Below are 27,112 nucleotides of genomic sequence, written 5' to 3' on the forward strand. Positions count from 1 at the left end.
GTCCTGATGCTGCTCATGGTTTACAAAAGGATGTAGGACTCAAAGAGAGCAGACAGCTGAAAAAAAATTCAGTGTGGTGCTCCAAGCTGCCAAGTGGATAAGCAGGAGAGCGACAGGGGCCTGTGATTTTCCTCCTAGACCTGCTGAGATGGAGGTGGGAGACCCATGGATGGGAAAAGACACATGTGGAGAGGAGACCCCAGTGTGGTTCTAGGACTGAGGACTTTGATCCAGGACTGAATATTTGGCTTACATATTGCCCAAGAAGGAATATGGGCACACAGTAGGTGTAGTGAGCAGATACCTACACGGAAGTTGTGGCATGATATAGCTCTTTTATATGATGGAGACAAGTAGTAAAATAATTAGTGCCTACAAGCTGAGTCCAGACAACTCCACCTAGAAGCTGTGCTCACATCTTTATCCTGGAGGGCAATTGATTGCTGGGATATGGCAAGGTTGGTCACTGCTTCTGCTCAAGAGCAGTTGGACTTTGGTGAAAGCTGAGGGCCTGTGCTTGACAGAGTGAAACCTTATTATTCTTCATTGCCTGTGGGCTGCAGGAGGTGGTCTGACAGCATCAAATTATAGGTTTATGTTTTACAAGTCCACAGATGCTATATGATACTGACATGCTAATGGAACCTGTGTCTATCCTGAACATCCTATGGAGCTGTGTATGGGAGCCTGGACTGGCCAGAGGGCTGCTGCTGTGCTGGTGAGGCAAGAGACAGAAGATGTTTCAGCAAGGGAAAGCTGTGCTGTGCACAGGCAGCTGCCAGGTGTCCCATCACTGACTGCAGTACCTGGGAGCAGAAATAAACCTGTGGGCTCACACACCTGGCTCTACTCTGTAACAGGCACCCAGAGGGTGGATTTGAATTCCTTTTTGTAAAGTGCCTCTGTTTAAATCTTGGCCCTTCCAGGCCACCCCAAAGCTAGTGAAGCCAGAGGCAAGACTTAGTGAGAAAGTGGTCAAACACAAATAGGACAAGGACAGACATACATGTAGGAAAGACACCTCAGCAGAGCTTCACACCCTCTGCATGACAGACTGTGATTGTCTGTGACACATTAAAGGGGTTTTCAAATGGAAGACATGAAGGACCATTAAAAAAAAGCAACCTGAGTTACTTCACACCCTCCCTCTTCTCCTGTGGGCTTCTTACTGCACTTCATAGGGACCCAAGAGCACCAAGGCAATGCCACTGGAGGCAACAATAGAAGGAAGGGCAGGGGGGAGTACAGGAGGAGCTGAAGGGGGCAGCCATGCATTACACCCTTCTCTTGCCTTTTACATTCCCCAAGGTCCTGGCAAAGAAGCAGGAGCAGGGAGAACAGCAAAGGTGTGCTCAGAACGAAAAACAGATCAAGACAAGGAAACCCAGTAAAAATAATACAGCCTCCTAGGCTTAAGCATTGCACAAAAGGAGGATCAGAAGTAAGCTGGGCTCTTAAAGGCAGAGACGACACCGGAACAGGGTGAGAGCAAGAATACAGGAGGGCAAAGAGTAAAAGTCGATCCCTCTACAGGAGGAGGAGAAAAGGAGGAAGGGTAAGGAGGAGAAATAAGGTTATATTTTCTGGATTTGGGGTTTGGATACTTGATTCTGATTTTTTTTCTTTTTTTCATTTTTTTTCATAAAGAATCTCACACCTGATATTCCTCGTTCCATCCATTGCGGTTCACCAAGGGCAATGAAGAAATTCTCCTGCCTTTCGTATTCCTCCTCATCTACTATCTTAACCCTTATGGTCTTCCTGTAGGGACAACAAGAGAGACAACCGTGTACAGCGGGTCGGCTGGCTGGAGGCGAGGCAGCAGCAGCGGCAGAGTGGCGGTGCAGGCTCCTGGCACGCAGCCCCTTCCCGCTGGGGTGGTGTGCGTCGGCCTGCCTGTCGGACACGGCATCCTCGCAGCAGCTCCTTGAGAGCAGGGGTGTTAGGGGCAGAGGGAGATGGCAAGGGAGTGAGGAAGGAGGGAAAAGTGGGAGGAGGACCTTGCTCATGGTTAGTGGAAGGCGACTTCTGCAGCGCATTTTTTTTCAGTGTCAGATGGTAATGGAAAGGGTATCAGCTGCCTGAAAACCACCAAGGACCACCACCCTGAGTTACCCACTGTGTTTTAGCTGGAAGACCAATTTCTTCTTACCATTAATAATAAATACAGTAATAATACCCTCATGATTAATAATAAATCTGCAAGGACTCTGGGCTGGGAGCCTGAGGAGACGAGAGAGACACCTTCCCCAGTGGGGTGAGGCAGCTCTCTGCCCATGGCTGCAAAGGAGGCTGATGGTTCTAACTTCTATTTTAAAATGGCACATCTTATTCCTTTCTCTCCTTGATAGTATCTGCCTCATCCTCCTGACCTGTTCCCCAAATGAGGATGCAGCCTTCCCAGGGGGTGGACAGCTTTGCTGGGACCTCACAGGGGACACAATGGGACAATGCCTCTGAGGCTCAAAAGGAAATGCCCTGGGCATTGTAGCACGGCTAGTCTCTTCCCCCTGAGGGCAGCTCACCTGGCTCCCCTCCAGTACCCCTGCAAGGCACACAGCTGCAAAGTGGGGCATCAGCTCCTCCTTGCCCTCAGCTCCTGCTTCCAGAGTTGCTCTGTGGCAACCAGACCAGGGGTTGCACAGCCTTTGCCAGTCCTTCTCAGAAGTCACAGAGCTGCTTCTCTGCCAGGCCTCAATTCCTGTCTTTTTCTAACACAGGTCTGACTGGAACAACCCATAGGACCAGGGCTGGGTGATGATCTCCTGAGATACTGGATGTGTTTCTAGCCAGCATCTTCCCACTGGCACTACAAAATTTGCTTGGGCCCTTCAGTGGGGATGGCAGAAGATCCCTCTCAAGTCACCACAGAAATATGGACAAGCAGGACTGCTCTCCATCCTTCTCTCTCTGCTCCCCTCACCACTTTGCCTCTCAGCAGCCCCAGCACCACTCCCCATGCCACCCCACGGGTACCATGTGACACGGTGTGCGCGTACAGCAGTGTTTAGGGCAGAGCAGTTGGAGACAGAGAGACATCAGAGGAAGAGGGGGAGAAGAGGAGGAAGAAGATGGAAGAGAGGAGGAAAGAAGAACGTTAATGTTAGTCTGCAGGGCCAGTACTACACCTTTCTGTAAACTCATATCCACCATGCGGGGGCTCATCAGCTCAATGAAGAAATTCTTGGTTTTTTCATACTCCTCATCATCAATTACCTTGATGTGAACTGTTTTGCTGTGGATGGAAAAATAATAAGGGTCATAAAGGGCAGAGGGGAACAGAGAAGCAAAAGTAGAGGAAGGAAGGAGTTAAATGGGTACATTAGAGAGTCAAAGTTTTCTCACCCACTGAACAAACTCAACATGGCCCTTGAGAAAGGCTAAAGCCCCCTTTCTGCAAGTGACAGTGGCCAATTTTCTGTTTGACCCAAAGGCAGAATGGCAGGCTATACTGTGCCAAGTGAAGTTAGACAAAAACAACCCCCCAGCAAACTGTCTCAGGGCTCAGCCTATGTGCAGTGAGGTCTGATGGCCAGCAGAGAAGCAGGCTTCCCTCACCCTGTTACCCCCATGCACACACACACGTACAACAGCAGCCACACAAGCACACACACCCCACTGGCACCATACTGCTGCCTCAGCTTCATTGGCCTGCTTTGAGAAGCAGCTGGGCAGCAGATCCTGTGTCTCTCCTTTGGCAAATTCTGTACAAGTTCTTGGACCATTTTGTAGGAAAATAAGAGCTCACTGTGCCATGGTTTCCTTCAAAACAAATACATGCTTTATGCAAAGGTTATTGTCCCACAACTTTCAAACCCAAAGAGAACAAGCAAAATGAGTCAAAGGGTCTGCCAACCCACTGCCTCCTTACACCCAGGCTGCACTGACTGTTGCAAGCTCAAAATGACCCCTGCAGTCCCCCTCATTTTCCCAGTGGCTGCCAAGTTTCATGCAGTCTCATCCCTCGCTCATGACTAAAGAGATTGGTGCTTTGATTCTGAGCTGGCATAACAAACTCTTAAATACAGCACTGTCTGCATGTGTAACTCCTCTGAATGGCCACACACTTGCCATCTTGGGGCTCCCGAACTTCTAGTTGACCCCCACCCCAAGCTGGAACTGCATTTTTTAAACCAGAAGTCAGTTCCACATAAAAAGCATTTCCCTTATCCCAAAGCAATTGCCCCAAGAGCCACCAGGCCAGCTGCCCCTCCTGCCAGTGAAAGATCCCCTGCTTCCCACAGCTCTGTATCCACATGTGGCCCTGCGGCTACAACCTCCTCTTTCTTCCTGCCTACCCTCAACAGTCAGATCAGCCCAAGGTGCGTGTTGTGCCCAAACAGTCTTGACTGGCATTGGGAAGGAGAAATGCAGAACTGGCAATCACCGAGTCTGGAAAAATAGACCCAAATTCAAATCTCTATGTGCCTCAGCCTGTAGCCTTTGGCATTAAATATACCCGGTATCTTTGGTCCCACACCGCTTCAGAGAATAAGCAGTCCAGCCCTGCATCCTGGGGATGCTGTGATCCCCACCCTGGGAATGCTGCCATGGCCAGCAGCCTCTGGTAAATCACTATTTCGGCACAGAATAGGAGAATCATCACTGCAGCTTGCATTCCTACCAATACCATTAATTACCAAAAAATTATTCGATCATCCTACAATTCAATCCTCAAGTTATAACTACTCCTGCTCTCTGGCTGTGGAAATCCTGTTCCCTGTGCTGACTCTGGTCTCGATCTTGGTCCCAACAGCTGTCTTTCAAATGTTGGCATAAGGGTAGGGGTAGAGTTTGGACAACCTCTGCCTATCCATCAGTGCAGGAAGATGCAAGAAAAACCCCCTCCAATTCTTCTTTCTAAGCTAAAACAGCTTTATTTTTGCCAGTGCTTGCTCTACCCATACCCTGCAACAATGCCAGCAAGCCTCCTTTCCCTTCTCTAGATGCCTTCAATCTCCGCTAATCCAGCCTGAAGGATGTAGGATTTTAAATGGTATATCTCTGGTATAAATGTTGTTGCTCTGCTAAGACTTTATAATGATGATTTTTTGTTTCATTTTTGTTGGAAATGTTGAATTTGGTTTTTGAACCAGATGTTATCTGGGCCCCTGATACTTTGCAAAGCTTGTTCAATTTGCTGAGTTAAACCTACAGCTGATTCATAGCTTTGATCTTCTCCTTGCTCATTACTACAAAACAGAAGGTGGGATTTTCAAAAGCAGCCAGGGCTTTCTGGATGTGGGTTGCTTTTAAAAATCATATTCATAAGTACCATTCCTTATGGTTTTTCCATTCCAGGACCTTCAAAACACTCAGTATTGCTTGTCTGCAAAAATTTGGACAAAACACCACAGACCCTGTTTCCTGGGGGCCAGGTTAGGTATTGCACCAAAGCTACCCTAAGGCTTTATGCAGTCAATATTATGCACACAGACCATTTGAGTTTGCTTCCATATACCCAACCCCTCCTTCCTTTCTTCCAGGAGTGCAAACCATCTGGGCTCCTAGACCAACTCAGTTCTGCTGCAAACTGCACCATTACCAAACACTCAAGCATTAGGTGGTTTTCCAAAAAGAAAGTCTGAATTTGGTGACCAATCCAGTGAATTCCTGGTTTCCTCGTTTTGCTACAAGCCTTTAAGAAGAAAATGACCTTTTAACCAGCTCTAAAACAACAGGTGAAGGACAGATCGAAGAGAAAGACCAAAGTCACAGGTGCCCTGCATGGACACAGGCAGGGCCTTGCACCACCTCTCCCCACCTGACTGAATCCCAAAGGAGATGGGATTTGCTCTCAGCTTTGCTGAGAGGTGATGAGTGCTCAGCAGGGCCTCCACCCCATTAAAGCCTTGGGGACACAGCAGGAGCCCGGAAGTGTGGCCCGGGGACCCAGGTGGGGTGGGATGGGGGTGATGGGAGCCAAACTGCAGCTCTTGCTCCAGAGCCAGTGTGTTGCCAGACCTCCCTGTGCAAGGAGGAAAGGAGAAGGGCGGAAGTCGGCAAGGACTGTGCAGTGACACAGGGAGGTGGGCGAGGGCTCACAGACCCAGTGCCACATAATGGGGAGCGGTTAACCTTTCACTGGAATTTTGTGGCAGAGAGAAGAGCAGCATCCCTGCTCCTGGGCCGCTCTGCAGCCTGCACAGATGGGGACACAGGGCTGGGTTTGCTCCCTTGAGGGGAAGTGCCCTTCTCTCAGCTGGCTGCTCCTGCGACTGTCACCACGGAAAGGTCAGTGCTGACGGACGGGGGGTTGTGGTGGCCCATCAGGCCACCCCTCCCAGTCCGCTGTGGCTGATGAGGGCTGCCCTTTCCCAGGCTCTGCAGCTTCCCTAGCACAGCGAGCATTTCGCTCCTTTCCAGGGCTATGAAAGCAACCATAAATACAGCTGCGTCCTGAGCTGTCATAAATTGTCTGGAGGCCAAAACACAGATTGCTCCCACACAATCTCATCTCTCACCTGCAGCCACACCGAGAGCTGCCTCCTCAGAAGGCATGAAGAGTAGAGGAGATGGATGGAGAGAAGGGCTGGAGTGTAACACCGCCCCAGGAAGGCATCACGTTAATGTGAGAGATGTGACAGAAGGACACTGAGAGGCAGAGAGCGTTGGGAGCGGGAGGCTTCAAAACATTTTGCTGCGAGAACATCATGACAGATTCTTGAAATTAATGGAGGCAGAGGCAGGCACAAGAAGGGCTGGCAGTGCAGTAGCCCTGATGGGCACACTCACCACAATGGGAAGCAAGGAAGCTGAACCTTGCTTAGCTGAGCAGCTTCCATTCCCCTGCCTCTGGCCACTTCACATGAGGAAAGGAGGACATTTTCCAGCCTTCCCCATTCTCTCCAACAGCCTGATTGGGGCCAAGACATACCTCAGACAGCTCAAAAGCAGAGAACAACAGAGACCATCCAAAAGCCTCTACTTGCAGCAAGGAGCAACTCTGCAAAACACAAAGCCCCACTGCCAGCACCAAGCCACAGAATGGTCACATCTCAACACCTGCCTGAGTACAGTGATGGGAAGGACTCTTTAATTCAGTTCTTAGTGGAATTTTCAGTAGACTGAGCAATGCTTTCAATTTGGCCTGTGACACAGCAGGGCAAGACAAAAGCCAGCACTCCCAGGGAACATTGGGCCATACAGAAGTCAGGATAGTTGCTCGCTTGCTTCTTTTTCTCTGAGGTCATTGCAAGTTGCCACCAACAGCCCTCAGATGAAGGCAGTATAAGCTGTCCTTTCAACATACACTTAGAAACAAGTATTGCTTTTAAATATTAGGGATGGAAACACTCCTCTGGGGAGCAACATTAAAAATGAGATTTCCCTGAGTAAGCAACAGAAGATGAAATGAATAGACATCTATCTTCTCTTAAAGGACTTTGTGCACATGATGTTGCTAAATTCCCCATCTGGGAAGTACAGAGGATAATCTATAAGATCATTTTATTTGACAACACGTCCACTTCCAACACATAAGGCAACAACTGGATGGTTATTTGATTAATGTGCTAGAAAATACTGAGTATCTCTTTGTGTGGACACTCTCATTTGCAGGAATTATTGCTGAGAAGGTTAAGAGGATGTGTCTGTGTGACTTTGGAATGTGAAATAAGGCTCAGCTCTAAAAACAGTGCGAGTCAGGAGACGTCACATAGTGTATACCACTGAAAGAGGCAGGGCTATGCAAGGGCACAATTTAGAGTCCCTTGTGGAATGCTGTTAGCCGGGATGAAAAGCAAGCAGGACAGCAAGGTAAATGTGTGGGACACCGTACAGGACCACCAGGAGCTCAAGGGCTCTGCCTGGCTGGCTGTTAGCAGTGTAGTTTGTTCACATCACACCAGATCTCCTAAGGCATAAAGGAGGAAATAGACACAGAAAGGCATCTTCCCTTTGTGTATTCCTCATGTAATCTTGGCTAATTAGTAAATTGGCTCATGCTTCAATTAAAACTATTGAAAATGCTTTAGTAACTGACACATGATAATTAAAGGGACATTGCCAAGACTAAGAGCTGTATTTTTTAGTCCTTACTTGTGTAAGAAAACTTTAAAGTGTTACCAGAAAAGATTTATAGTGATAGCCGGTAAAAAGATAAAACCAAATTTAAAAACAAAGAACTGCGTAACTGTTATGGTTCCTCCATCCCAGATGACAACACTAAAGGGCTTTCTTTGTCTTTCTGGTCATCTTCATTTTTGAGTTTGTGCCTGTTTCTTGCACAGCAGCCCAGCCCTCGCTTCCCACTGCCACCCAACATTGCCAAGAAATGTGAAATGCTGCCAACTTCACATGACAGTGTTTCACACCTACTTGGTACCAGTGCAAACAACTGCACCAGCAATGAGAAATCAGAGCTGCTAAGTTGCAAGTGAGCCCATTAAGCACTTCCATGCCATGTCAAAAAATCCCTGAGTACCTAATATGTTATTCAGGGCAACTCAAGAGATGTGGTATATCCATGTGAGAGCCATGGGAATCAGCACTTGAGCTAGTGAATTGCAAATGTCTCACACTCAAGCTGGAAGCCCTAGAGAGCTGGAAAGGCCATGGTAAGGAAGCACCAAAAAATTCTCTGTGAGCTTCCATAATGCAGTCTGCCCTGCCAGGCAAGATTTCCAAAGCACTCTATATTTCACTTTGTTCAAACATGATAAATGCTCTAATATACAGGGTTGGAAAGATGCCACAGTTTGTTTTTAAGAATTTCTGCGAAAAAGGGAAAATCACAGTTTGTTAAACCCAGCTTCTCTCAGCTGAATCCATGTTGCTGATTAGCTGAGTTATTTGAGTTGTACAGGTATAATAGCCCAGCTCCACAGGTTTTCTTTTCCTTACTCAGTCTGATAAAGCTACTTGGGTTTGAATATTGAAGCTGCGTGCACAGACACATGTGGGCCCTTGTCTGGCCTGCTCCAAGTCGGCTTCTTCTTGCTGACCCTACAAGACTTGATGCTTCACAGCCAGGGGAGAACAGACAAAATTTCAACAGCCTGTGGAGCTATTTGTTGAGGTCTGTACAATAAGTACGTGTTTTGTACATGCAATAATTCAACTTGGCAGCCCATGAACCAGAGAGTTGAGGTGGGTATCAGCCTGGTGCAGGTGCAAAGCAGCACCCAGGCCCTGGGCATAGACATTTCTCTCCTCCCTACCTTGGGCAGGTTCCCAGGGGAACAGCTTCACTGAGGATTCTGTGCCCTTTTTCTCTTAGAAAGGAATTTTAGAAGGAACAAAACTTCAGTCACAACCACACTGTGGCAAGGGAAGGAGGGACAGAGAGAAGAAGAAAGAGAAGAAAGCAGGAAGGAAGGCAAGAAGGAAGGGATGACATTTATTCCTTCCTAAGCATCCATCTGAGTCTAGTGCACCACAATAAATGCCTATGATATCAAAATCCATCATGGGAATCAATGGCCAAAAAAAAGTACTGAAGATCTTCTGTTTGTTCTAGAGAATGGCTCCAAAGCTTGACAGGGTGTAGGACTGGGAGTGCCCTGGACAAGAGAGGGTAGGCTGGACTACCTCAAAGCCTCTTGAGATGTCCTGAGCAAACACAAAACTAGGATTCAGCTGAAAGTGACCCCTTGTCCCACCACAGTGCTCCTGAATCCCACCTGCAAGACAGACAGTCTTCATTGGCTGGTATTGGCAGATCAGTGCTTCAAGCAGTTGCCCCTGGTTTTAGACTTTTTGCTGAAGGCATGTAGATTTGAAAGCTATATTTAGATGTCTTCTCTATTCTTCAGCAACAGGGTTGCCATGGAGATGCTGGTGAGGATGAGAAGGTGGGGACAGACGGGGAGAGGAAGTCGAGGAATGAGAAATACCAGATTCAAAACAACCCTCACCAGCCTAGGAAGGCTTTAAATTCCTCCTAGGGCAAAAACTGCTGGAGCTTGTTAGTCAAAATGAGCCCCTGGCATTGCCTGATGGCATGACCCTGCCATGCATTGCTCAGCGCTTTGTCATGGCAGGTTTGAAGAGACCCAAGGGGCTGGCATTCAAGCACTGGGAGAGCGTGGCCCCATTGACCTGAGCTTGCTGCCTCAAGGCATGTGCTGAGCACCAGTTCCTGCTCAGTTCATCACACGTCTTCAGTGCTGATAGCCACCTGCACCATCAGGTCATCCATCCCCAGCATGCAGAGGACAACCACTCATGTCCTCCTCTCTGGACATGGCTCTGAAGCGCTGCATGTGACTCACTAGCTCAGCTGAACTCTAAACAGCTTCTTCAAAATTCAGTTCTCTGAACTCCCACTGAATTTGCAAAAAACCTTTTGATGTGGGGTGCCCAAAGCAAAACCTGCAGTGTTGCATGGCATCCCAACAGAGACACAACAGCCACTGCTGCTTGGGTGCTAAAAACAGAACTCTGGGAACTCCATGCATGTCCTACTGCTGCCATGCTGCTTCACAAGTTCATACTTACTCCATACTTGGTGGGCTCCTGCCATAGCTGGGGTTGCTTTGTCTCTGTTGCCAACAGTAGATGCAGACAGGGAGCTGCAGCTGGGGACAGAGCTGCCCAAGGCTCCCCAGAAGCATGGGCAGGGGCACACTGGGGACAAACAACCCAGCACAGGAGAGAATGCTGATGGCCACAGAGACCCCAGCTTGCTGATCCTACTGCCACAGGAGCCAGGCTATGGTGGGAGTGAAGGTGGACTACAGTCAGGGATTACAGGTCCTTGATCTCCCCCATGCCAGGCATGTCCACATCCCCTGGGCTGCCACCAGCTGCAGGCACAGAGAGATGTGCAGATTGACATCTACTACCAACAACTTTGCTCTTCCCAGCAGAGACAACACAGGTGAGACCAAGGGCTCCTCCTAACATGGCTGTTCAAGACTCACTGTCCTACAGTTTCTGCACTGCTAATGTCCAGGTGTTAGAAAGATAAATTACTTGTTGATAAAATTGTGTTGTTAAAGTTTAGGGCTTGACATGCTTCAATGATCTCAGACCTAGGGGGAGGTTAACAAAGCCTGGGGAGAAGCATATACTACTGACAGTGGACAGAAAGAATGTAGGATTTACAGGCCACAAGGACATTTGGCAGAAATCCCAATATAAGGAAGAAACTAATAAAGCCAACTCAGCAACTGTGCTGATATCAGCTCTGACTGTGCAAAAGGTAATTCTGACAAGGGTAGATTGTGACCACCAACTCATGGAGCACCAACTCAGGAAACCAATAGACTCAAAAGAAGAGAAAGTCTGAGCACATGGACTAATTAGCATGAGAAGCAATGAAAAGTGGATAGAGCGGAGTACTGAAATAATTTAACCAATAGACAATAGAATACTAATTAGTAAGAGCACTACAAAACTTGCAGCCAATGAACATTAATGCCTTTGTTTGCTAAAATGTGTAAATAGTGAAAAGTTTTGATAGCCCTTGTGCTAGCTTTGTAAATTTGTCACCCAGCACCCCTTTCTGCACAGAACTGTAAATCAGTCAAATACCTCAACTCTGTGTGTGAATCAGCCTCTTGCATACTAGATGAAAGAACCTGTTTTGGGATAACACTGGCAATGACATTTGGCTTTTCAAGAAAGGTCAGGATAGTCCCCCCAGTTCCCAGCACAGAAGCTAGCATATCTCAACACCCCAGTCTTTTCTGGCTCCTGCATGAGACAGCAGCCACAGATTTCAGCACTCAAAGCACATCAAAAAGGGTGGAGAGTGAAGCCAACTCTCCCTTCACAAATGCATCCAGATAACAGCCTCACGAGTCCCTCGGTCCCCTCCCTCACCCTGCTCTGCCCACACACCCACACAGAAGGTGCTTTCAGCTCTGCAGGACGGCACTCAGCCCAGCCACTGGAGTTGCACTACATCCAAAGCAGCAAGGCAGCAATCTGCAGGAAATTAATGAGCTGCAAACAACACTGTGCAGCTGCCAGCCTGAAACAAGCCCACTCTGCACACCGCAGATACAATTATTATATATGAACAAAAGGAGCTGGAGTCGGAGCTGGGGTGCTTTGGCTCCAGTCACAGGTTTCTTGTGACCAAGATAAGGGGCAGCACAATGAATTGCCACAGCAAAATCAAAGTTGCATATCCAACCATTTACACAGAGCCAAGACACTGCATCTTTATCCAAGGCCCTGTGCATTTGATCGGACTCACAGTTCTCTTCTGTAGCACTGAAAATAGGCCAAATGATACTCAGTTATACCATTTCATTTCGCTCTTTGGGGCTGTTTCATTTCTGTTTCTTACAGAATAAAAACACACTGGAAAAACCAAACAGGGCCATTTTCTGATTTTCCAGGATCTCACCCTTTGGGAGAAGCTGCAGATTCCCCGACGGAGGCCAGCCCTGCTGGGCTTTTACTTTCAGAATCCAGAGCTTTGCACCATTAAAAAACCACCTCCTTATTCATAAACTGAACAAAAATCACACCATCAGCTAGCTTTGCAGTGAACTACAGTGCTTCAGAGTTAAATCTAGGAGCAGTGCAACCCTCAAGCCACAATTAATGTTCAGCTTCAGCTCAGAGAGATGGGCTGCTGCACTGCCTCCCTGCCTCACCACAGCCTGGCCCCTTGCAGATAGACTGGCTCAGCCAGACAGGGGAGTGCTGCACACTGGCACAACCCCACCCAACAGAACAAACACACTATGGCCTGCACAGCACTCACCCACACATGCAGGTCTCCTGTAGAATCACAGAATGGCCTAGGTTGAAAGGGACCTTAAGGATCATCTAGTTCCAACCTTCCTGCCATGGACAGGGATACCTTTCATTAGACCAGGTTGCTCAGAACAACCTAGCCTTGAACTCTTCCAGGGATGGGGCACCCATAGCTTCTCTGGGCAACCTGTTCCAGGGCCTCATCAGCCTCCCAGCAAAGAACTTCCTCCCAATATATAATCTAAACCTACTCTCTTTCAGTCTGAACCCATTTTCTCTTGTCCTGTGTCTACATGCACTTGTAAAAAGTCCCTCTCATCTTTCTGTCAGCTCCCTTCAGGTACTGGTTACTGGCAGGCCACAATTAGGTCACCCCAAGCCTTCTATTTTCTAGGATGAACAATCCTAATTCTCTCAGCCTTTCCTCACAGGAGAGGTGCTTTATCCCTCTGATCATCTTGGTGGCCTCCTCTGGACACACTCCAACAGGTCCATATCCTTCCTGTGCTGGGACCCCAGAGCTGATGCAGCACTACAGGTGGGATCTCACCAGAGCAGAGCAGAGGGGCAGAATCACCTCCCTCTCCCTGCTGCCCATGCTGCTTTGGATGCAGCCCAGGACACAACTGGCTCTCTGGGCTGGGAGTGCACATGGCTGGGTCATGTCCAGCCCCTCATACAACAGCACCCCCAAGTCCTTCTCCCCGGGGCTGCTCTTGATCTGGTTTTGGTTAAGATACTGACTGACCCACATGAGAGACAGCCTAAACTCCTCATGGGTTCCCTGGCTGACAGGCAAGAATCTCCTCCTGTCATGTCTACCTTGTGGCAAGAGTTAACAACAAGGCCCTTCAGCCATTCTAAAAACTTACCCTACCCTCATTCCAACATGCTTCTCAACTCTTAATCCCATTCTTGCTGTCTAAGCCCTCCCACTACAACACACTCAACACTTCACATTTAATAAATGATACTCTGTCTTCTCCCTTCCAAGTTTTGGTAACACCACTGAGCTGTATGACTTGTCCTGTCAAAGGCCAGCCATAATCTTGATACCCTCTGGCATATATCAAACACTCACTGAATGTTGGGTTTGTAGGCTGGTCTCACATACTTCATCTGCAGTTGGAACAGCAACTAGTAAGAAAAAATCATCACTCTCAGCCCTGGTCTGATACCCAGCTTGGTGGCGGATGCAGCACCCTTCACCCCAGGATCAGTAAACGTGTCCTCAGGGGTTTAGCAACATGACATGACTGCTCTGAAGGCTAAAACCTCATAAAGAACTCAATGATGAACCCTTTGTGGTATCAGAGGAAGGGCTGTTGTTTAATAGGCTCCCTCTTTGCCCTCCTAGCCCTCTCACTTTAAAAATGTAATGCTATGACTCAATCAGGAGTTTTTCCCATTTTGGGACCTAGAAAACTTTTTAGGACATGAAATCCCAAGATGAAGGGCTTCTGAAGAAAAAGGAAAAGGTGCGCCTGAGGTTTTTTATGCTGATTTTGATTTTTTTGCTGAAAGGAGGTCCCATGCCAGCTCTCTGCCCAGCCAGGACATAATTGGCTTGCAATGCCATTGGTGCCTGAGCAGAGCTTCCTCCCTGCTCCAGCCTCTGCTTTCTTCCAGCTCTGTTCACATGTGCCCTGCAGTGAGTGTCAGAGCTCTTACAAGGAGACTGCTATACACCAGGGAGACTGTCAGGAGCACGAGCCTTCTGCTCTGTCTGTCTGTTTACCAAGGTGTCTGTCTGTGTTTATCAATGGCTTATTCTATTTTTCAGATGCTGTCCCTTGCTCCTTGCCATCACTTTGCCCCACACTTCCTCTACCACCCTCGAAAGGGAGTGGATTAAAATACATGCTGAGAAATAAACAATTTAAATGTTAAAAGACCTGCAAACAGTTGCCAGTCAGCCACAAACCAGGGGTTTTGTGCATTTGAACATGCACCTCATTCATCTGAGGTTCTCCCCTGGCTTCTCAACTGTGGGTAGACTGCACTTATCTTTGCCATCCAGAAGCAGAGCTGAAGCAGAGAGAATATCAAAGACTTGCTTGGCTTCATAGGCAGCAATCAGCTGGAGCTGACAGGAATGAAACACACACGTGAGAGCCCCCCTGTTGGCTCCCCAGGCACCCGCCTGGCCTCTCTGCCACTGGGGAATACCCCTTGCACCTGGGGCTGCTGCTGGTGTGGTGCTGACTCCAGGCTGCAGTACAGCAGCTAATTCTGTCCATCTGCAGAACCATTGCTGCAAGGCTCCAACGAGGAGCACCCTGGGCTCCCCAGGTACCTACGTGTGCCCTCCTGGGTTGGTGGGTGCTGCCAAGCAGGAGCTCACCGGGCTAAGTCTTTGAAACCAGAGTCAGGCTCAGAGCAAGAGTCAGAGGAAATCATTTACAGCTTTCTGAAGTAGTCTGAAAAGCCCACTTTCCTTTCAATTGAGCTGTGAAAGACTCACAATCATGATACTGAATCAGGAGAAATGAGGCTGCCTGGGCAAAACATCACTTGGCCTAATCTCACAGCAAGACTGAAGGTGAGTTGCATGTCCTACAACTGTAAAGCAGTCCCTGTGAACCCCTACAAACCTTTTTGAGGTTTGAGAATGTTGAGAAAGGCCTGTGGAGCCAGCCTTGAAGCTGGAAATAACTGCCCATGAAGGACTTAGAGATGATCTACAGCCAGAGATAGCCTGCAGCAGCAAAAGCTGGCTCTGTCAGGCACACTTGCCTACAACAACCAGGTCACATCCCACTTCCAGCAAATTAGAAATAATGCTGGGGTTGGTGGTTTCATGTTTTTGAGGTTGCTGTTGTTTTCTTTTTTGGTTTTGTTATTAAACATTTGTTTACCAGTTAGTGCCTGCTGCAGAGACAGGTATCTGGAGATCTGCGACTGGGAAAAGGACAGAAAAGGCTACTAATGATATTGCCATCTCTTTAAAAAGCAATGATAGTAACAGTCCCTACTAGCCCTCGGAGCTTCACATATGACTCTGCTCTGATGGAGTGTGACTGTACAAGATAGCGGCATTGGGAACTGTTTAATTTTAGCCCAACTGCTCCAGATCAAATTTTCACAGCCTCCAACGAAAGACACAGCTTTTATTAGAGGCAAGAGTTATTAGTTTACAGTCAAGCTGGACTCCTTCCTTCTCATGCCTCAGCACAAATAACAGTTTTGCAGGCTAAACAAAGCTCTCCTGGCCATCTGTGAGACCCACAGAAGACTGAAAGATTGCCCAGGTGTAATTCAGGATAAAAATCTGATTTTTGGAACATTTAGCACTGCTGTGATTCAGTGCTGAGAGACAGAGAGAGGGCCCAGCCCCATGTTTTGAGCCAAGAAATCCTGATGGTGCAGAGATGCTAAAACCTCTTTTTTTGTCTACTTCCAGCAACACTGATTTGAAATTATGAGGAATGTATATGTGAGGCAGTTTGGGGGTTTTGATTTTTTTTTTCGTATAGTGGGTTTTTTTTTTGGTTTGGTTTTTTGGTCTGTGTTTGTGTGTTGCTTTCAGTGCAGATTTCAGATCATTCAGTGTCTTACATTCATCAAACAGGGAGATGGGCTCCAATCCAGTCCCTCCAAAAATGGATTTAGGCAACATTACACCCAAGACTGGATTCCCCCTGAGCATCTCTGACACTATCTAGCTCCATTTTCTTCTTCTGACAGCTATGCACTTAAATGTTGCATTGTTTTCCCCAAAACGTTCATGGTTAGGAGTGCAGTGCTGTTCTTCAGCTGTGCTCTGATGAGTTTCTTCCTGCCCCTCCAGGTGTTAAGGTTTTGCTCAAGTCAAGAGAGATTTGTTATCTTTTAGTCTAATCTAAAGAGACCCTCATTCTTTGGAGCCCGTGGCAGAATGATGCCAGCACCCTAAAGCTTGCTTGGCCATTAAGCTCAGCTCTGCATGCTGCATCTTCCCCATGCTCACCTCTAGCAACATTGGGGGTTGCCAAGGGCTGCCTGCCCGAGAGATCTTTCTTGAGCAGGACATGTCTTTTGGCTGGTGGTGGTTCCTGGCAGACTTCCATCAAAGCAAGATACAAGGCACATCCCGGTCCCATCCCGCCCCCCTTATGCAACCACCGCCGGCTAAAAATACAGCCGCAGCCCCTGCAGCCCTGGCCAGGCGAGATGCAGATTTAATGAGGCTTCCATGGCAACGGGCTTCACTTCGGCAGGGAGCGGGATGCAGGGGACAGGGATGCTTGGGGGGAGAGGTGCTCCTTGGCGGGGGGAGAGCTGCACAGTTAAAAGCTTGTGGCGGTGGGGTTTGAGGGTTTTTTCCTTGCTGATATTAATAGAACTGTGGAGTGTTTGGTTCAGTTAGCTGCCATCAAAGAGGCAAGCTGTGTAGTATTTTTAACAGACAAACCTGGACCTATTTCTTCCAAGAGAATAAATATTTACTAGTCAGCCTTAATTAAACTCAATCACCCACAGGGAGAAATGTTAAAACAGGGATAAATCAAGGAGGCTGTTTCAGTCCGCCAATAGTATAAACAACTTTTTCAGTAAAAAGTGGGTTTCTCACAGAGTTGACAAAAGGTAGTGGTAGAACTGGGCGGTACAGACAGGAGACCTGGGGACAGCTAAGGTCACGGAGGAAGTGGTATTGGTTTCTATTTCATGGGTGACATCCTCTCTGCCAGTGCAGGGGGCGGGGCAGGGGGGTGAAACACAGTGAAAAAACAACACTGTTGATGAAAAATCTGGGATAAAAAGATGTTGCAAGCATGGCTTTTCAAATAAGAACAAAACTGAGATGATTGCATCCTGTCCTCCATTCTGATCCTCCTATGCTGTGTGCAACAGTAAGGACATATGCCAGCCAAAACCCCACTTTGTTGTGCACAGCTTTAAGTACCAGATCAGCAGCTCCTGTCCTCACACATGTTTATGGATCCATGGACTATTTCTGTGAAATGTGGAAAATACTTGGACAAGCTAGCCTATTACTAGTCAGATTAAATTTGCTATTCAGAAGGTGACACCTTTGCTGAAGTGTCACAGACCAAAGTTTCTGTTTCCATTATAAAGACACAGTATTTTTCCAAAATGCAGATTTTTTTTTCCCCAGAAGTTTCTTATTATTTCCTTCACACAGTGTTATTCCTCTTTGTCCTGAAACACTACTTCCTACCTAAGGACTAATAAGAATAAAAGCAACTCAAAAAAAAAGGTAAATAGTAACATTTTCACTTCAGTCATGGGAAACTGAAGCATGATAAAATCTAATGGGAAAAAGGAATGTCCAACTTCTGCTCAAATCTACATATTTGGCACTGAGAACTTATAAATCAAGGCCCTTGGAATTGCTGCTTATTAAGGAAGATTCTGGCAAAATCAAGTGCCTCTAAACAAAGGCATCCCTAAAATCAAGGAACACAGACAGGCACCCAAATATGGTTTGAACCCAGTATATCTGAACTTGATTTTGTTAAAATCAAAAATCACTGTTTTCTACTTCTTTCTGCTCAGGTCCTTGTATTCAGGCATCCTTCAACTCAAAGCAATCTGCCCAGTATCCTTCTCTCTAGAACAAGCCATTCCTGTTGATGTGAAAAGTCATCACTTGGAGGCACCGAACCCTTATATAAGCTGATTTTGTATACATTAGCTCACATCTGTTACATCTTTCCTACTAAACCAGGTTCATGTCCTGCTACAAGCTTACTGAAACACAAAGAGAGGCATTTCACAAACTGTATTAGAAAATCATCTCTCTGCCCCATGAAAAGGGCCTGCTGCTAGGATGAAACATGGCCCATGGTAAACTACACACAGCACTAAAACTGTTGCCACAAATTAAAATGTCAACAACACCAGGAAAATTTAGGGAATCCATGCAGAAAACTGTCCACAGCTGCTTGCTAAGGCAAAGACATTACCAGCACTGTGGCAGCCCCAGTCCTCCCCATCTGTGGTCATCAAGCTGGAATGAAAATACTGACTGTTCAGGTATCTTCCTTCCTTCCTTCCTGCTCCTCATGACATAAGGCTGTTAGGCTGTCATCTCACCATCAGTCTCCCCGTGATGGCAAGATCTCCCCTCCTCTGTGGCACCATGGCTTATGCCAATTCAGTACAGCTGGTCGCTGGAGCTCACTCTGGTCTCTGTGCCATTTCTTTGCAAAAGTGATAGATGCACAGGTTAGACCATACAAACCTGCTCTGAGGATACTGTAGTCTGAACCTCAATGGTCACACGTCAAGATTTTTCTCCTTTCCCTTGAGAGCTCTTAAAAATAACGTTTGACATGAAATAGGCCTGGACAGTCATTTTGCATTGTACAGCAGTGCAGTTCAAAACCCAATTTCATTACCCCACTGAGTTCTGAACTAAATGAGCAGACATCAAAGTTGTATATGCCCTTCTCTGGGTTGACAGATGACAGTGCAAAGGAGGAGCTAGTGCAGCATCTTCTTGATCAAAGGAGGTGCCTGCGCTGCAGGAGTGCAGCACTAGTGGGGAATGGGGAAGTCAGCCATGTCCACACCTTTACTTACACAAAGGCCAAATTTCACTTGAAATTACAGCATGACCCACTATCATTCCCCATAACGTGGAGTTAAATTATGAATGGCATATAGGGAGAGCAGAGGCCCCTTCCATCTCAAGATCCTTAGCTTAACCTAGACTTCCTAATCAAAGGAACCACAGTACTGCGGATGCCACCATGCAGTCCTTGCTCTGCCTCTGACAGTGTCCTCTGTTGTGACTCTAAGAAAGTCACTTCTTTCCCCACCTGTAAAATGGGAGCAAGTGCTCCTTGGCCTCTGAAACATGTCATAAGCATGAATGCATTAATATTTCAAAACACTTCAATATTATGGGTGAGAGAACACTTGAAATGCATAAATAAATAGAAGCAAAGTTTTTAAGGAGGGTAATATGCTTTACTAGTTCAACTAATATTGCTCTATGAGCATCTTAACATACGGGATTTGTGCCCATTTGTACTCAGTTTCAAAACTGGGATTTGTGTTTAAGCCTGTATAAAAAGGCCTTTATTGCCTTAAATTGTCTTTTCCATGGAACTAATACCAATCAGCTGGGCTCAAGTTTCCTCTCCCTAGAGACTTATATCCTTAGGCCATCACAGTTTGCAACAACATAAATAGCTAATTAACTTCTTACTTAAAAGTAAGAAAGCAATAAGAAGGCATCCTCAATTTCTTCTGGAAACAATTGAGCTGTCCACCACAGCTCTGGCTTCAGACAACCTAAGATGAAACCTACTATGTTTGCTGCAATGATGCATTCCACCATTATTGCACTATATTTGCTGCTCCAGTCATAGGGAAGGCAACACACAAAGAGATAATTTGTCCTATAACCACCAACCTTGCAAAACAATTTCATACAATGTGGTGAAACAAACACTAACTCTCAGAAAATGGCAAGACATGGAACTTAATAGGCCAAGCCCTTAAGAAGGCTCTTGACTGTCTGTTCAGTCATCACCAGGACTGAGGAGAGCCTGCCTGAGACAAGCTCCGATATGACTGACCACAGTCTCACAGCAAGGGCAGTTGCTAGCTTTTAAAAAATACAAAGGTGATCCTCATCTCTTGTAAAGAGCAAGAGCCCAGGTGAGTCTGCCAAGGACATCTGAAAAGCACAGTATGTTTGGAGATGAGCAGTCACAGTGCAGAAACTGGAACCATGTAAGCCATCCCTAAGATTCCCTTCAGAGCCCAGGGCCCTGCCCTGGAGGATGGGAGCAGAGAAGATGCCCCAAAGAGGACAACCTGAAGTACCACCTCTCCTGCCCGCCTTCCTCCAATCATGCTGTCAGCATTGTCTTTCCCAGACAGACTGGAAATCTTGCTTTACTACATATACAAAACAAGGTAACACCTTTTTTGGCCCCAAAGCAACTCTCACAGGCTTTGCACATGGGTTGTTTTCACACCTCACTGTGTGGTAGAGAGCTCTGGCAGGTTTCCACCTCACCAGGCAGCTCAGCCACCTGGCCTCAGATATTCTCCATGCTGTTTTGTGTTCTCTCCCTTTCCAGGATTTTTCCTTAGGGATGTTCTTAGCAGCACAGTCTTCCTGGACACTGGCCCCATTTTTCTTCTCTTCCCACCCTTCCTGGCTCCACTCCCAGGAGTTCCTGGGCAAGATTCTCTGGATCCCTAGGAGGAGCAACATGGGACTAGTCAGTGGTGCAGAGACCGGCAGGGAGCTGCCTGTAAGGGAAATGAAGCTGTCAAGACAGGACAAACTCGGCTTCCATGGATCTTCTCTCTGCTGGCAGGAGGGTGTCCAGCAGCATGACACCGTGACAGGGACATGTGGCACATAACCTGAATGAAGGCTGTGGTCGGCTCAGCTCCTTAGTCCATTTCAGGAACCCTGCTGCGTCCTCAGCTCTCACAAACCAAGAAGTCAGCAGATCTGTCAAGAATGATAAAACCTAGCCACGGACCCTTAGACCTCTGCTTGTTATCAATTATGAGGCTTGCTGGCAGCATTTACAGGCTTGCTGTGAATAGGAAGGCCACAGCCATTTCTGGCAATCTGGTTTCTTACAGGACTCCTCACGCCCTAATGTCTTACACACTTTCGTGCATTCACTCTTGCAGAATGCCAATGAGATGGCAACCAAAGGAAGAATTAAGGTAGGAGCTGTGGCTCCCATCCACAGTGTCCCACTGGCACCACAGAGCTCCTGGCTACTGGCTCCTGTCTGGGGAGAAGACCTGTCCTTAGAAAAGGGCTGCTATAGATGGCAGCTAGGGACGGAAAAAGTTCAGTGCCTGAACACTGGCAGGGTCTGAGGCCTTCAACCAGATTGTCCAGAGAGATTTTGTTGGCTGAAGCTACCGCCCTGCAAATCAGAAGCATGCATACCTCCCCACAGCCACACCAGGAATGCGCTCCTCTCAGCCAGGTGAGTTAGAGCTGAACTTACTGAACAGGTATGTTTTTTATACTTACCAGCAGAGAGCTAGGCAGCCTGCTTCTTGTGTGGAGCACTCAGAGCTGGGCCCAAGGCTTGGAGAATGTGCTACAGTTTTGAATGCCTTGAAAAGGCATCTTTTCTACTTCACTGCTCTTCAAACATTAGTAACGTGGGCAAGGAGGAGTCAATTTGCCTTGTATTTGGCTTGACTTACAAGAGCTCATAAGACAAGGCTATACACAAAGATAGAAAGGGTTTTTTTCTTGTTATTTTGTCTTAAGAATAGGTACACAATCTGGTGTGCTGATGGTAAAGGAAGTCTGTAGTACATTACAGATTACACCCTCCTTGCAGGCTGTTGTTGCATTTGGGTCAGGCAACAGGAGAGGAGAGAATAAAATCATCACACTTCTTTTTTTCCCCTTCCCATACTCTGGATTTTAGAGAAGGAGTTAGAGATAAAGCTCCTGCTAAAGCACATTTAACAAGCAACTCTGGTCTGCAGCTCATGCATAAGTGATTCTCTCAATCTGAGTCCTGATCACCTCTGGGGAACAGCCTGCCAGAAGCACCAAAGGTGACAGATGTGTACTGTGTGTTTTGGATAAAAGCCTATCTTCTGCATAAGGTAGCTAAGAGATGATGCCTAAACTGAGCCTTGCCTTATTACCCAAAATGAAGACATTTATAGGCAGCTATTGCTTTGTGAAAGGGAAAGAACAATAACCTCTGTGGTGGAAAAGGAGGGAATATAAGACAAAGACTAAAGCAGCAATAGGAGAAAGTCTACAGACTGAGTGAGAAACAGGATTCAGTCTATGCAAATATCTGGCTCTCACCATGTTCTCTTATCTCAGCCAGCACAATCCTGGGACTAGGGACCAGAGAAGGGTTTGCTTTTGTCTTTTTGGGTTTTGTTATTCAATATAACTGCTCAAGTTAAAAGGGGCACCATGAATCTTTATTGTCAAAAGGGAAATCTTTAGCTTGAAGCCCTAAAGAAGACACTTCTGAGGGCCTATACTAGCTCCCACATCACTGCTAGCATGCCATACTCACGTCCAACCCCATATCAGAAACCTACCCCCTGCTTTAACCCCATTTTCTGAAAAAGCTGAGCATGAACTCATGAATGAGACCCTGTCTGTTAAGCTCAGTGGGAGGAGAAAAAACCTCACATATATGTAGTGAAGTTGTGTCAACTCCTCCATGCACACAGGGAGCCTGCCATGCTCCCTAAGAATAACTCATTTGACGCAAGGTAGATCTGCAGTCTCTTTTCTCCTAAGACCCGACAAAACAGGCTGCAAGGCTAAGTTTATTGCTCTATCTGGTATCTTCTCATTTGGCTCTAATCCCCTCCAATATATATGCAATATTTCAAATGCTCTTGCAGAGATGGGGTTCTTCTGAAGACCTGACATTTTTATAGCCCTGGCAAACCATCCATTTCTATTTAATTTAGTTCTTGACAGAAATAAATATATGCACTGAGATTTACATACGGGTAGACAGGCCAATATTTTCAGGCTTGCATGCTGAGGGCTGCATCTGTACTGCAATCACTGCTATAGCTACAGGTGGTGTCAAGCTCCTTGTGTTGGCTATCATCAGCTGCTAGCAACATAGCCACAGCAGTGCGGGGCTCCCCACAGGCTAAACCTATCTGCAAGTCTGGGGAAAAATTAATTGACACTATTGCTCTCCAAATTACTGCAATTGTTTAAAACAGTTTAAAAACTCACAGGTCTTCTTTGAAAAGCTGCAGTCCCTGCACAAAAGTCTCCAGAATCAAAGGCCTAAAATAGAGGTTTTATCCTTTCTGCCCCACAACCACCCCCCAAGGTGCTACATGGACAGAGGTCCTGCTTTCTCTTCACATTTATAGTAGTCTTGTTACCTCTGCTTGAGAGCTTTGGCTTTAGATTCTCCAGGCTGCTCACTGGATTATACAAATGTCCTGCCAACCATGGATGGAGGACTTCCTTGATGTCAGGTTACAGCTGCTGCCTACACCACCATGGCTGCCCCTGTTACCCCTGTGGGGAAGTGAGGGCTGAAGCAGACAGCATTTGATCTCCCCACTGAGGGACTGGAGTACCTCTCCTGGGGGAAAAGGCTAGGTGAGTCAGTACCATTCAGCTTGGAGAGGAAAAGGCTCTTATCAATGTATATAAATACCGAAGCTGCAAGCAGGATGAAGCCAGGCTCCAGTCAGTGACGCCCAGTAAGTGTATCTGAGGCGATGAGCATAAATTAAAACAGAGAAGATTAATTGTGAACATCAGGAAACACTTTTTTGCAAGGGTGACCAGGAAGGCTGTGTAGTTTATATCCTTGGAGACAGTCAAAAAACACCTGGACAAGTTCCTGCATAACTAGGTGATCCTGCTTGAGCAGAGGGATTGGACCAGATGACCTCTGGGGGTCCCTTCCAGCCTCAGCCACTCTATGATTCTGCGAAAACTGAATAAGCAGCATGACAAAATGTGAAATTATCATTGTGAGATTCCTCTCTTCAATGGAATAAACATTCTTCAAAGAGCACAACAAACCAAAAATGGCCCAAATATGTTGCCGTGTGCTGGGAGTACCGTGAGAAAACTTCTACGGGCAGAGTAAGCACAAGTTGATGTTCTGTCTGGGACTTGTGCAAGGGCTGGTAAGACTCAAGCTGATGGTAGCAATAATGTCTCTACTGCAAGGTCCATTGCACTGGCCTGCATGTTTTAATTAACACACTGGTACCTACCTCCTTCCATCCTGAAAATGCTTGCTATCCCACTGGATTAACACAGGGAATGATTTCCTCTCTGCTCCCCTGATTCAGTGACATGTCCACAGAGGAAAGAGGATTGGTGACCCTTGTTCTGAGACGGATTAAACCACTGGCTGGACTTCCACAAGCAGCTTAAGAGAAATGACTGCCTATCCCTCTGTTCCTGATCATTATGAAGGCTGAAAATTGTTAAGAGAAAAGTCAAACCATGCAATTCTGGGATCTTGAACTAGAACAGCCAATGGAAAGTGATAAAAGGATGTTAAATATTTAAGTGACTGAAAAAACACAAAAGCCAACTTATTAAAAATCCATATGCTAGCCAGTGGCTCTTAGACCATCATCTGTGGGGCACCAGTGGCCTGCAGAGTGTCCCTGCATGGTCACCAGACCAGCTGCTGTTGTGATAACAAAGTATCTCTCACTTTTAAACAGGGAGATGCCCTGCTCTTTCTACTCCTGTCCAAGATTCACAGACTTTCCCAACACTATTTTTGACCAGCTGGGCTAAAAGAGAACCTCAGCCTGTCTCTCTGCACCAGTCTGTCCTGAGGCTCCTTTTGATGGTAGACTTGAAATGTGTAGAGTGAGCCACAAAAATGCCAAGCAGAGGACTACAAACCATCGCAGGAGCACTGCAACTCGTCAGTCAAAGGGTCTGTAAAGAAAGCAAGCAGTGTGAGCATCATGTTGGGCAGGGCGCTCTAACCAGCCAGCTAGGCCCACTGTTCTGAGATTTTCAGCTTATATTCTACCTATGATTTTCACTAATGTTTCCCTTTTGGATAATTAGCCTTGGCATTGTATTTACCTGAGGGAAGAAATGGGGTCAAGAAATGAAAGTCTGAAGAGGAGAGGAAGATGATGGGGAAGCTAAAAATGTCAAGAGGATCAACTCAAGGAAATCCCTGGTTGCCACCCTAGTGGACGATTTTCAAAGCAAAAGAACAGAAATTCCCAAACCTCCTTCATTTTCAGCTTACTCTGAAGAGCTCTCTTACAGGGTTATCTTGAATAGAAAAAGCTCTGATAGAAAAAGTTCACCTGAAATCTTGTAAAAACAAGGTCTCTTATTTTCTTTAACTTCAAGGCCAGAAAAATCCACATAGCTGTCTTCATCTGTTCTGGGTCTGCAAGTGCCTTCTAGCCCTTCGTTAAGCAACGTGACTAACGCTTGTCACACGTGCTTTATTAACACTCCCTTCCTCCCCGCAGGCTCTGGGTGCAGAGTACTCTGGATGCAGCACAGAGTATTGCCTCTGTGGGCTTTAGTGGTTTTCTTTTTTCAGGGTACTTGCTGCTGTGTGGTTCTGTTGGCCACAGGAGGGTGCCCCACATTTAGAGAGGGAGGGGACAGTGTCTGGGGAGGTCCCTTGCTCCAGCGGGAAGTGACTCCACTGCCTGGCATGGGCTGCACCTGGCAGAGAAAACCACACAGCACCTTGGCAGGTACAGCTCGAGCCTGCATTGGATTTAACCACAAACATCACTATAACAGGTAATTGATCCCGAGCATAGGATTAGAGTGGTGTATGCCTCTTGCTGGAGGAGAGGGCACCTATGCCTAACAAACCTAACAACCTTCTAAAAGCTGTGCGAAACACCTCACATATCTAAGCACAACTGGCAAACAACATCATGAAAATCGGTGGTGTTTGCCCACATTGGTGTGGGCAAACAATATCATGAAAATCCCAGCTACTTCGCTTTGATGACCTGAGGCAGTAGGTGACCTTATCAACCAATCTTTGCAATGGCTCTGTCTCCCTCCCCCTCCACGCTGGGGATGGCAGAGCAGTGCCGCTGGCATGCACAGTGAGTCAGCAGCCCCGCAACTCCCTGATCGTGGAAATGTTCCCGTTCCCATGGCTTGCTCACAGCTTTGCAACTAAGATGGGACACCCCAGTTTGTTACCAAAAAAATGTCTTAAGAGAAGGCAGGTCCCTTAAGGCAGTCAACACACCCATCAAAAATGCTTGGTCTGGGCCAGAGTATATGCAGAGAGCTGGTCCCAAACACAAGCAGCCAGCAGGAGCCTTGCTGTGGGCTCCACTTTTCAGTGAGAGAAGCCACCTTCCTCTTGTTCGCAGGGCCTGCAGGGCATTCCAGCTGATGGTGGGATGGGATGGTCATGCAGTACTTCTGAGAAGTCAAAACTGGCAGTGAATGAATAGTGTGTTTTGGGTTTCTCAGCCAATTGCTCCTGTGAATAAAATGTTATTATAGCTAGGAAAAAAATACTCTCTGAACTTTTGTTACTAGCATCTGAACTGAAGCCCACTCCTGAGATTTCAAAGGAGTTTTTTTAGCTTTTTAACTTTTCCCTGCTCTTTGCAATTCCATGCCTGGACAGTGAAAAGGCTAAGTAGACTAATGCTGTTTTCACAGTGTGCGGATTGTGTTCAGCATCATCCCGGCAATGCCAGGCCTCTTGAAGTTCTAGCTTCAGCTTCTATGAAGAGACCTGAACTCATTTAAACACTCCAATTCTGCCTATGCTTTTAATCAAATCCTTTGAGATCACCTTTGAGGCTCACTGTCTTTGTTCTGCAGCCAAGAGCACGTCTCACACCTTTATGCTGCTCTGACTTCAGCCATAGTCAATGGTTCTTTTCAGACTGAGCAGCACTAGTAAGGACCAAACCCAAGGCTTCTGCGTTTGCTTTGTATGGTACCAGCTTGTCCTGTAATAATGAGGCCCCCACAGCATTTCCATCACAACTCGGTCACTGTGCATCATTG

The 27,112-nt window shown here is 46.9% G+C and overlaps 1 protein-coding gene across 7 annotated transcripts in view; it reads right to left on the minus strand.

Annotated features, from left to right (window-relative positions):
- SLC8A3 (solute carrier family 8 member A3) overlaps positions 1 to 27,112 on the minus strand; it is a 111,051-nt gene that overhangs the window by 21,555 nt on the left and 62,384 nt on the right. For 4 of the 7 annotated variants that reach the window (XM_085062187.1, XM_085062189.1, XM_085062191.1 and 1 more), the window contains one exon: positions 3,129 to 3,235. In XM_085062187.1, the coding sequence (XP_084918313.1) occupies positions 3,129 to 3,235 (107 nt within the window). Of the gene's footprint in view, positions 1 to 1,657; positions 1,762 to 3,128; positions 3,236 to 27,112 lie in introns of all 7 variants that reach the window. The other 3 variants (XM_085062190.1, XM_085062192.1, XM_085062188.1) reach the window with 1 other exon arrangement.

The sequence above is a fragment of the Lichenostomus cassidix genome, chromosome 5 (assembly GCF_008360975.1).
Source record: "Lichenostomus cassidix isolate B80296 chromosome 5, HeHo_3.0, whole genome shotgun sequence".
NCBI lineage: Eukaryota > Metazoa > Chordata > Aves > Passeriformes > Meliphagidae > Lichenostomus > Lichenostomus cassidix.